General features: G+C 33.0%; 1 protein-coding gene across 1 annotated transcript in view; it reads left to right on the top strand.

Annotated features, from left to right (window-relative positions):
- The first annotated feature begins 11,375 nt into the window (after positions 1–11,375).
- LOC121414199 overlaps positions 11,376–12,391 on the top strand; it is a 32,492-nt gene continuing 31,476 nt past the window's right edge. The window contains exons 1-2 of the mRNA XM_041607279.1: positions 11,376–11,538; positions 11,899–12,164. Of these exons, the coding sequence (XP_041463213.1) occupies positions 11,459–11,538; positions 11,899–12,164 (346 nt within the window). The 5' untranslated portion in view covers positions 11,376–11,458. The remainder of the gene's footprint in view (positions 11,539–11,898; positions 12,165–12,391) is intronic.

Here is a 12,391-nt window from a genome sequence, read left to right as displayed (position 1 = left end):
ATAAAGCCAAAAATAAGCTTCATTTGGGAGTTCTTTTCCTTTATCTGTTTGAATCATATTATTCTCAAACCGGAGCATCCCTTAAACTTTTAAAGTGGTTTAATTTTTCTTGAGAGATATATTATAATTCCTCTAATAGTCCCATCTATACTAAAAACATTACATAAATCATATGCAATCAAAAGAAACAAATCGGATTCAAAGGGTATTTTCAAATACGTTGTTCGGAGTTGGCGTTGGTATTGAGTGCGTGAAAAAGCTGCTGCCCCAGTTCCAATACCGAGCTGGGTTCAGAAGAACGAAAAGTACATGTTTTCCTTAAAATCTTTCAGTGATTTTATTTTTTTTAATGCGGGATACTCAATAGTTCCATCTGTATGAAAAACATTTTCTGAATCCTCATGGCGAAGTAGAAGAAAAAATTGATTTAATCGATGATAAACGTGAGATCTATATTGTATAAAATATCTGAATTTCGGCTTCTTTTTCTAAACGTAAAATAGCTGTTATTGCCATCACTGAAACATGGTTAAAATCATCTGTAAATGATGAAGAAGTATGTATAGATGGATACTGTATATTACGTAAAGATCGTGAATGTGGGCTAGGTGGTGGTGTTTGTCTGTACATAAGAAACGACATTGCATTTAATATAAGAGAAGACTTGACTTCAAGAAATATTGAATCATTGTGGATCAATATCCTATTGCCTCGGACAAAGCCCATTACACTGGGTGCTCTTTACAGACCCCCTAAAGATAATAATTTCATTGAATCACTCTCTGACACTATAGATAAATTTAAAAAAGATGAGGAGATTATAGTATTAGGGGACATGAATATTTGCCTTTCGAAAAAGTCTCCTTTATCCCAGAAATATGAGAATATACTTAATCTAAGTGGTTTAAGCCAACTTGTAAAGCTGCCCACACGTACAACTCAGACATCTTCCTCCCTGATTGATCACATATTATGTAATAAAGTAGAGCATATTAGTCAAAGTGGTGTTATTGACCTAGGTATAAGCGATCATTTATTAATTTACTGTTCAAGAAAGATTGTAAGGCCCGTATTTGGGCACCACAGAACTGTATCCATCAGGAGATTAAAAGGTTATAATGTAGACGATTTCAACTTTAATTAATCCCGATCAGACTGGTCCAAGGTAACTGAATGTAACGATGTAAATATGGCTTGGGCAAATTTTAAATCTATGTTCTTATCAATTATAGATATGAGCGCACCTCTGAAAGAGGTAAGAATTAAGCAATCAACTGAAAAATGGATGAACCATGAAATTATTGTTTTAATTAAAGAGAGAAATGTAGCTTATAAAAGTATGAAAAGGAATCTTGGCAATTTAGACCTTGAAAGAAAATATAAAGTTTTAAGGAATTTAGTTCAAAGGAAGGTAAGAAGTGCCAAAAACGAATACTTTCAAGAACAAATTGAAGAAAACAAACATGACTCTAGCAAATTGTGGAAGAATTTGAAAGGTTTAGGTCTAATAAGTAAAAGGAAATCTGACCAAAAAACGGTTATTAACGTGCAAGGTGAATTAAGTCATGATAAGGCTAAAATTGCAAATGAGTTTAATCGTTACTTTACGACTGTGGCCGACAAGCTAGTTTGTAAATTACCAGTAAATACAAACAAATTTCATGCAGAAAGTGACCAATTTCAAAAGTTTTATGAGGAAAAGGGTATTTCAAAAAGTAGTTTTCATTTTTCCCCTGTTGCAGAAAAATTTGTTTTAGACGAACTAAATAGGTTGAAAATATCAAAAAGTACTGGTCTAGATATGATACCCGCAAGATTTCTAAAAGATGGGGCAAGAAATTTGTACAAACCTTTGAATTATGTTATTAATTTATCTCTTATGTCTTCTACCTTTCCTGATGATATGAAATTTGCAAAAGTTACCCCGCTACATAAAAAGAAAGATAAAACTGACGTTAGTAATTATAGGCCTATAAGCATGATAAGTGTATTAAGTGTAGTGTCGAAATCTTGGAAAAATCTGTTCATGCTCAAGTGGAGAAATATTTTCAAGAAACCAAGCTAATATATAAATTTCAGTCTGGCTTTCGTCACGGATATTCCACTAAAACTTGTTTGATACATTTAACAGATTTTATCAGGAACGAAATTTCACATGGGCGCATGGTTGGAATGGTTCTCCTAGACTAACAAAGAGCCTGTGATACTGTAAATCATAACATAATTTTGAAGAAATTAGAAGTGATGGGTTTAGACTCTGCATGTGTGACATGGTTTAGATCATAATTATTTATCTAACCGTCATAAAGTAGTTACCATGCAGACAATTCACTGCCTATTAAATGCGGAGTCCCTCAAGGAAGCATTTTAGGCCCCATTTTTTTTATGTTTTACATCATTGTATTAACGAATCTAAATTAATTTTATATGGCGATGATAGTGTATTGCTATATTCGGATACAAATCCCAAGATAATTGATAAAAAACTTAGTGCAGATTTGGCAAATTGCATTGAATGGATGTCTGACAACAAGCTTGGTTTACACGTTGGGAAAACAGAAAGCATTTTCTTTTGTTCGAAACGAAAGTTAAGATATACACACGGTTTGAAAGTTTCATATAATAATCAAGTAATTGACAGAAAAGATTCAGTGAAATATCTGGGAATTAATTTAACAAGTAACCTATCATGGACGGGTTTGGTAGACTCAAACGTCAAAAAAGCAAATTCGCGCTTGAAATTTTTGTATGGATATCAAACCTGTTTGCATGTGAAGTCTAGACGTATTTTATGCTTTACTTTAATACAATGTCTATTTTACTATGCTAATGCAGCTTGGTACGGTAGCCTGGGTGTTACGGATAAGAAAAAACTAAGAATAATCCAAAATAAAATTGTGAGATACATAAATGTTTTAGGACCAAGAGCACATGTCGGATGTAATGAACTTGAAAGGGCAGGATTACTTCATGTAGATCACAGATCACAACAATTAGTATTACACCACGTGCATAAAATATTCTATTCGGATACATTAGATCATTATATAGCAAACAATTTCACCCGTGTATCAAATGTCCATAGGTACGGTACTCGAAATAGTAATTTTAATTTTATATTGCCAAAACGTGAAGGACAAATAGGGAACACTTTTTATTTTAATGGCATCCAATCTTGGAATGCTCTTCCCAATAAAGTAAAAGCAGTTAAAATATTTCCTCAATTTAAGAGTGCATTAAAGAAGCACCTAAAACTGGAAGCTACTCGGGAGCAATATTACAATTAAAAATCACACATTTTTTTTGTACTGTTGGTTTCTACAATTTTAGATAATGTATACATTAGGGCATGTTAAAATATAATCTTGTTTCACATATCAGGAGGATTGTTGTTTGCTTCAGATGTTTGCATATTATTTGACTGATGGATATGTATGTATGTATGCATTTTATTATTTTTTTTTTACCATATTCCAGTTTTGTTACAATATTATAATGTTTTATACTAACTATAGGACCCCATTGGAAATAAGCCTTTCGGCTTTCATGGGCTATCCTGTCAAGGTATTCTTCAATTTCGTTGTAATCTCTTGTGATATTCTTGACGAATAATATGAATCAATCAATCAATCAATCATAATTTCAAGTACCGTATTCGGACTTAGCGTTGTTGTTCAGAGAGTGAAAAGCTGCTGGACCAAGCTCCAAAACTTTGAAAATTTCGCTAATTTGAGCTTTGTTTACTATACCGTTTTATAATGACCTCTTACGGCTTACGTGTATGTAATTTCTTCCAGTTAAGGCAATTTTTTTTGTAGTTTAGCTAAATAAATATAAGCTTTCACAATTATCAAAATACATTTTTTTTATTTTGTTTGCTTTTTATGTAAGTTGAATGAAATGAAAATTTATCTTTATTCGAAGGTGTAATTCTTTCACATGATTTATCTCGTGTCCATCACTCTAGCTCAGAATAGATAATGTTGAAATAATGACAAAAGAATAAATATGTAGAATATGTTCATCATTCTTATTATAAAAGATACATGTTGTATCAGCTACCATACCGAATCTTTACAATGCTTCCTCATAAATGATGTGTTGAAACACATCATGACCATGTGAAGCGGGGTACTGAAGCACCCCAGTATTTTCCTAGGGGATGTTGAGTGTATTATTAAAGGCAGCATCTTCAGGAATAAATTTAGGTGTGAAAAAAATGAATGAATGTATAATGATCATTATTTAGTGAAAGCCCTCCTTTTGTTTTGCTTGTCAAATTTCTTTGGATCAAAATTATTTTCATTTTAAGGGGAAACCCTTTTTTGTCAAACTTACATCAGCACCCCTAGTAGATAAAAATCGTTCCCTAGGCCCTTTAAATGTTTGCCTGCATTAAAATCAACAAGAAAAAAAAGAAAAACAAGGAAAACATAATCGTCACGAGGACGAATTACGGGGTCTGTCAATATTGGCAAAGATTTAGGTAATATGGAATTAATATTAATTTGAATAATATATAACTTGCATTCGCCATTACAAATTATCAATATGGAAATAGAAATACATCGCTTTACAAGGCAGACTCGCTTTCCATTCGACCGAAACATTTCCCATAGACAGAAACGTGAATACTGAACCATAATCTAAAATTGAATTTTGAAAGTACACGACTGGCATTATTATATACACCTGTACCTTGCCAATTTTCATGATATCAAAACTTTAAAATGAAAAATAAAGCATATTTTTTAAGAGTACATTGTAACCTATAACTTATTTATCTATTTACTTGTTTATTTACTTTCCTATCTATCTATCAATCTATTTTTTGAGGGGGAGGCCAACATTCACGCACCCAGACAGAATGAAATTCGCACGAATGTGATTACATTATAAAGCACAAAACGTAATTTGTTAGCTCCAACGCCATTTTGTTAACGTCATGGTAAGGGTAAAATATGACTTGAAATCGTATCTATGGTGTATACTCTATCTATCCATGAAAAAATGAGTCTTAGTAATAGTAAATTTTACATAGCCACATTCTCGCCCGTTTATGAACTTTTGCATGTGTGCTGGCTGCAGTCTTTGATGGATGCGCATTTCCTTACCAGTATTATTGATTGTAAAAAAAATTGCAGAGGTATCAAGTGTGTCCTGCCGCCCCTAGTCCAACAATAAGTCAACCAAAATGAATATTGGGAATTTATTGATATTGAAAATTAATTTCCCATGCTTTTAAACGATATATGATATGTTAAAATCAACCAACAATAACCATTACAAGTACTTGATTGAATGCAAAGGAAATTCACCGAGAGCTAAAAAAAAGGAAGTAGATAACAAGCTTTGAAGTTTGGGGTTCACTCAAGCATGAGATATGTATACTTTGTAATCTCAGCGAAACCTTCAAGCAGTCTGAAAAAGTAATGTCCAAGAAAATTTTGTATCTTTTCTTTTATTCAGCTTCGCAACTTCAAATTTTCACAGTATGAAGAAGAAAATTTGATCCTTCAGATAAAGTATTTTCTTATTTTTCTTTAAAGACTGATTATTATTTTGGCTATGTATAGAGAACCTTAACTGACGACTTATTGATAGGTTTGGGGTGGTAGGTCACAAATGGTAATGCTCAGGATTATATTATCATTGCATATGATATCGATGACGACATCCTGATTTGATGACATGAAAAAAATTCTTAGAACATGTTCATAGTAGACATCCATACATGACATGAAAATGAAGTAAAATGACACGGTCTATTTCGAGATAATGTTGGAACCAAATTTGTATATAAGATTAAAAATAAGGAAATAAAGAAAGCTCTGACAAAATTACTAGGTAATCTGCCATATTCATTACAGATCACATAATAATAACAATAAAAATAACCACTCACTCTTATCATTATTGCACAATTGTTCAATATTCTGTTTTCAAAACGGATAAGCTTCTAAACGGCTTAGGCCTACACTTGAAAAATTGATTTGAAATATAAAAAGACCTGTAAATTTATTTTTGACCCAGTGTTAGATTAACATTTGCTTCGATTAAAAAAAAGTATAATGGGCAAATCTAAATAAAAAACCCTTTATTCTGCTGCAATCCTTTTAAATTTCACCTATTTATACACCCCCATTAAAAAGATTGATAAGTAAAATTCACATTTTGTTTTCATTTGACGTGCTTTTAAATAAATGAAAATAATTGAATGTAGGAATTCCCATTTGTATTAGTATTGGTTGTGAAGCCTGATTTCGAATAGTTTTCTAAAATTTTAGGGTATATCTGTATTACATCAGATACCGTAATAGGGGTTATTGTGATTAGTAAAAGTTCGTACAAATATCAAAGTTCATATTTATATCAAAAAAGTTATCTTTAATAACCTTTCAATATCATTAAAAAGACAGTTTCATGTTAATAATTAAACGGATTAGCAAAGCAGTGTATGTGCAAATGCTATACTAGGGGAATCTTGAAACATATCGCATGTCAATAACAAAAATACTTTTACTTGACTTTAAAAAAGTGAATAATCCGATCATCGTGTAACGATACAGTGTAAAGATGAAAATGTGTTGCAACACATATTGTCATCCCGGGACAATTTGTGCAAAAACTGACACCACGAATTGTCACCCCTGCACAAATTCTCGCCTCATAACAATCTGTGCTGCACCCGCCGGACTCAATTTTTAAGTATATTGTGCCAATTTGTGTCGGCAAAAAGAGACCTAGAACCACATATCGCCTTTTCGTCTAAATCCTAAATTAATATTTCCAGTCTGTTACAGGATTTGACCAAGTGGTGTTATACTCATCAGATATTAGGCCAAATGGAAATTAAACGGAATGGTAAATAGGCAAAATGACAATTAGACCAAAAGGTAAACTTGTTGTTGACGAAACGGAATTAGACCATGTATAGGATGAGGCTAAACGGCCCATTAGTCAATGGGGTTTAGATCAACGGGCAATTTACCTTTGGGGAGGCTAATATAGAGAACAGCAGCAGAGCCTGTGGAAAATTCTGTTTCTATTCGCTTGGTCTAAAGAAACAACAGTTGGACTAATTCTCCGTATATGGCCTTAACCCATTTGGTCTACTAATAATTTGGTCTAATTTGCAAATAGTTTAATATACACTTGGTATAATGGCCAATTCATCTAATAGCCAAATGGCCTAATTCATATTTTCGTGTATTATGCCCAGAGAATATGTAGTCTATTACCAGTTTGTTACTGAGATGATAGATCAAATGGACGGTAAACGAAATGGGCATTGGACGAATTGGGAATAGGCGAAGTGCTACATAGACCAAAAGGTAGTTAGACCGACTGGTTACAAGCAAAAGAGAATCAGCCTTTCTGACCAGGATCAATCAAAAGATGTTTTATAGGTTGCTCGAGGGCATGAAATTACTTCCCAAACGGGAGATTTTCGTCATGGCGGCGGTGCAGTGGCATAGAGAGGGAGCTAGAGAAAGACAGATATAAGATATGTACACACTTCATTGAGTTTTGTTGTTTTATATTGCACTTCAACCATTTTCTTTAACTTCTCCAGGTTCTCGATATTCCAGAATGTGTTTGTTATTCTTTAAGACATTTAACAATCTGAAAGTGAACAAAAATGGTTGCGGAACCTTTGTAAGCTTACGCATTCACCCAAAGACGTTTCGTGAATCCAAAATACGTCTTTGCGACGGAAAAAAGTATTCGTATTTCCGATGATAAAAAGTATTGGAGACGTCTCTGAGAAGGATTTGGGACTATTTTTGAGACGGTTTTGATATTTTCGAGACTTGTAAAACATCAGAAGAATTCGGGAGACGTCTCTGCGACAAGTTTCAAAATCATGTCAAAAGCGTCCTAAGGTAGACCTATTTTTCTTTGTGTGTATATCTATTTATAAAGAAAGGTCAAGTTAGTGTTGCAGTGATCTGGGGAGAAAATGTGTGGTGTCCTCTCCTCCACAAATTTGTCGCCTAAATTAGGCGCCGACAATTTCTGCAGGGGTGACAATTTGTGGTGTCACTTTTTGCACAAATTGTCGCCCGATTGTCAGGGATGACAACTTGTATTGCAACATTAGAGGTAACAATGACAGAGACCAAAATTACAAAGGTAAAAATGCATATGGCAGAGGTAAAAATGACCTTGGTAGAAAAAAATGAAGCTTTGACCGAAATGGCCGTTTTGCAATGAAGTGGCATCCAACTATACTAGCTAAGGTCTATATTTTCACACAAACCTGATCAATTAGTATTTTCCGTCATTTCCGTAAGACTGTGATTTATCAAATTTTCAATTTAGGTATTTGAACGCTTGTGGGGTGAGATTAAGATACAAAATTCTAGTATGTTTGTTATGCGTGATCATGCAAAGCTATTTAACAATGATATTTTCCAAACTGGCGAGTAATTTGTTAAGGCGGGAAAATGTTATAAAAAACAATTTCCGTTCGAATTATGTCGTGTTGAGAAACGTATTCATTCAGAACACAGTATTAATCCATATCGAAGAAGGTGCAGACGAAATATCTTAAACCCCTTTCAGACCGTCAGATATAATTATTAAAAAAATCGCCTTTTATGATATTTATTTTTCAACTATTTACCCAGGATTAACCAAAACATGACGGAAATTAAACCATTCGTTTTAAATCTAAGACCTGCAAGTCTTTCCCCTGCCACCTTTGTATTCAAGCCTCTGCCATTTTGACTTCTGCCAGCTTTTTATCTGCCTTTTGATGTCCCTGCCATTTTTATTATTTTTTTTTAAACCTGGCATCGTGTAAACGCCTCTACTTTCAAAACTTATTAATAAATCACATTATATCAATTCAAAGCCTTGACAATATATTTGATCGCTATTAATTCAGCAATTGATTCGATAGCGAATTTTGTTCATTCGATTGAATCAATTGACAATTTTTTAAATAAAAATTATTATAAGTCATATAAATCATGGTTAAACGATAGGGCATTCAGAAAATTAATTATTTTTTTCATCATAAAGCTAAAAATAAAGTAGTTGCAGCAATCAAATATATCATGAGAAAGCCTTTGAAATCAAAGTTAATTGTCACCCCTTTGTGAAATCATGAAAGTTTAGCTCACTACCGATAATTCCAATGATCACTAACGCCTAAAAGTATAATGTGGAACAGTGCATTAATATTGCTTGGAAAAATAACGATTTCCGGGCTTATTTTGTTAATTTCTCAGCTATTCGCATGTTCTTCCAGAGCAATTTGGCACATATTTCATTATAGTATTCATACATACATTTGGGTGCTATTTTATTTGATTCTGTTCGAAATAATTTTTAGATCGTTACGACAACTAATGGTTATCTTTAATTAAGATTTTAAAACTTCTTCTATATGTTATATTCTTAGTTTCACCTTGAATATCGATCGGTTATATTTATCAAAAACAAACTTTGCCCCAGGCCTGATAGAGATTTCAGATTATTGATTTACACTAAATTCAAAGTTCCTGTTTACTTAGATAAAAGCAAATCGAAATAAATGATGTGTATTGTTTCACTATCTTTTCCAACCCAGTTAATAATTACTGGAATATCACGTTTTATTACATGGTCTATGAGCTAAAAATGAAACAATAATTGACCAAATAAAATTAATGGTTACTTACAAAGTGGCATTGGTGTAATTTAAAGGGCTTCGATTATTTGGGGAAGGAGTTAGCGATGTGTTTTTAATGTATTCAAGAAAGAAATATAGTTTACAAAATGATTATATATTCCCGCTCATAATTTATAATGATAATTGTTGTCAATAAAACGTTATTCGTTAATCTATGTGTTTGCATTGGTATAAGATGCACTTACATGACAACATGGCAAGCTATCGTTACTATTGGATCTATAGCTAGCTACAGAAAGGGAAACATAATACACATTAACGTTTCAAAAGTGGCCTTAACTTGCGTTATAGAACCGAAACTGCCGTCCGTTTCGTTTTTCCTCATCATTTTTTAACCACACACCTTTTTAACCGACGCATCTTCATTCTTATAGCAATTTATCTGTAAAAAATGCCTGTATTTTCGGAAAAAAATGTATAATCCTTACTTTGCTGGCATATCCACTTTGTTTTCAAACAGTTCGCGTTCTAATATTGTAAAATTGATTTCTGTCCAAAACCAGCATCTCACATTCAGAAATAAAGTAACTGACAAAATACATGATTAAAGATTGAATTCATGATATGTATCTTAAAAATATGTTTTAGTGAATACATTTTGCGATCTTATTTAAAAAAATAAGTCCTAACATTTTGTTTTAAATAACACTTGATTATTAATCCACATCATTTACTCGTTATAAATACTTTAATTTTTCTAATATCTACGTAATAATAGACAAAATTATCTCTCAATGTAATCAAGACACTCCATCTATCATCCATGCTAGCTCGTATCTCGTATCTATGTTAACCTCAATGATTGCATTCACACATCTCGCCTGAAGAAAGATCGGCAAAGAAAAATATCACTTTTAAGGGTAAACCGCCAATTTGGCCACTGCTATTCCGTTCACTCACCATATGGTTTACTTGTCGAAAATAAGAATTACTGAAAATCTCAATGCCCCTTTTGTGGGACGCACTGTACTGCGAGATATTTTGGTTTTGGTTCTATTTTATTGTACAAAAATAATGTAAAAAAATATTAAGATTAAATACTTTTACGGATGGATCACTGTAATCAAAGCCATTGGTTTATAAGAAAATATACGATAGATATTAAAAAACATGCATAAAATGACATGTCTATCAAGCAATTATTAAAAAAGGGATTGTCTGACGTTTTTAAAGCTTAACGTTGTGGGGCGGTCAATTGGAGAGGTACACCAATTTTGGATATTAGTATTTAGATTTGTGTCATTCATCCTACGCCCCAATATCAAAGTCCACTGTAAAAGCAGAATTATACAGTGCGTTAAGAAGTGCCTGTTGTAAGCGCCTAATATAGGTTATTATTATCGATAATAAGAACTTCTAGACTTATTAGTGAACAATACAAAATGGTTGTACCAATTCGATATATTGGACATCGTATCAAAGTATACATTTAATATAATTTAAGATATAGTTCGTTATTTGGGTACAGCCACTTAACCCCCCCCCCCCCACAAACACAGATTAATACAAATCGTCCTTTAAAGAGTCGTGTAATAAGGTTTATTAACATCTCCTGAAACAAAACAAAAAAAAAAAACAGTGGGAAATATGTGTAATTTATACAAGTACATAATACATTTTGCAGAGGATATTGTGTATTACCATTGTCTTTTTGTTCCATCTATCTCTTCCTCTCTTTATATTCAAAAGGTCGCAGAGTGTCATGGAATACATATCTCTGAACACAGTGGACATGGCATATCACCTTTATCCCATGATGATGAATATGACATAAAAATGAATTGCTCTTTCGATATGGCGAACGTGCTCCCACTGAGGTCTGGTGACGTGGAGCCCAACCCGGGTCCAAATACCAAGTAAGCATTTAGAATTTAGGTCATTAGTGTGACAGTGACTACACAATTAATTGACTAATTTCAATTATGGATGATCACATTCGTGTATAGTCCAAATTATATTCGACGGAATTCAAAGGTAACGCTTAACTACGTAAACACTTGTAAAGGCTGGTTTTAGTCGAGTTTGTGCATAGATTATTTTATATTATTTTTTTTATAACAGGAGGGTAAAACTTTATTTATTTACATGGAATGCTCTTTTTTCATAATCCATGTTAAGGATCTTTCCCAAAACATAGTGAACAAATAGAAGAGTAACGTTGGAACAACTTTCTGATTCTTATTGTGTTTTTTCTGATGTCTTTTTATAAAATTTAGGCTTGGATATCTAAGTGAGCATGAATTGTATCTCCTTGCTGACGGTATGGATCCATCAGACTTCAGGAAGGTTGGACTAGCTTTAGGATTTACTGAGGCTCAACTAAGTCGATTCAAGGAAGACAACATTGGCAACATAATGCTATCTACATACAAGATGCTTTGCGAGTGGTTGAAGACAGTACGGCAACAAGAAGCGAGGGAGATACTATCAAACAAGTTAAAAGACATCAGTCTGGTACAACTGGCCGACAGTGTACAAAAAGGTGATTACCACTGTCAGTATTATTCAACCACCTCCGTAACTGTCACGTGGAGAAATGATAATAATGATAGCCTGATAACGATCTTAGGGATAACAGTGAGAGCTTGAAGATGAGTCATGATGATGATGAAATTCTAAATGCTAATAATAATAATGATAACGATAAAATTAATATTAAAAGAATAAGTAAAAAAAAAATACAGGAATACTGCAAATGACGATCTGGTG

The sequence above is a fragment of the Lytechinus variegatus genome, chromosome 4, assembly GCF_018143015.1.
Source record: "Lytechinus variegatus isolate NC3 chromosome 4, Lvar_3.0, whole genome shotgun sequence".
NCBI lineage: Eukaryota > Metazoa > Echinodermata > Echinoidea > Temnopleuroida > Toxopneustidae > Lytechinus > Lytechinus variegatus.
This window is presented reverse-complemented; position numbering and strand designations above follow the sequence as displayed.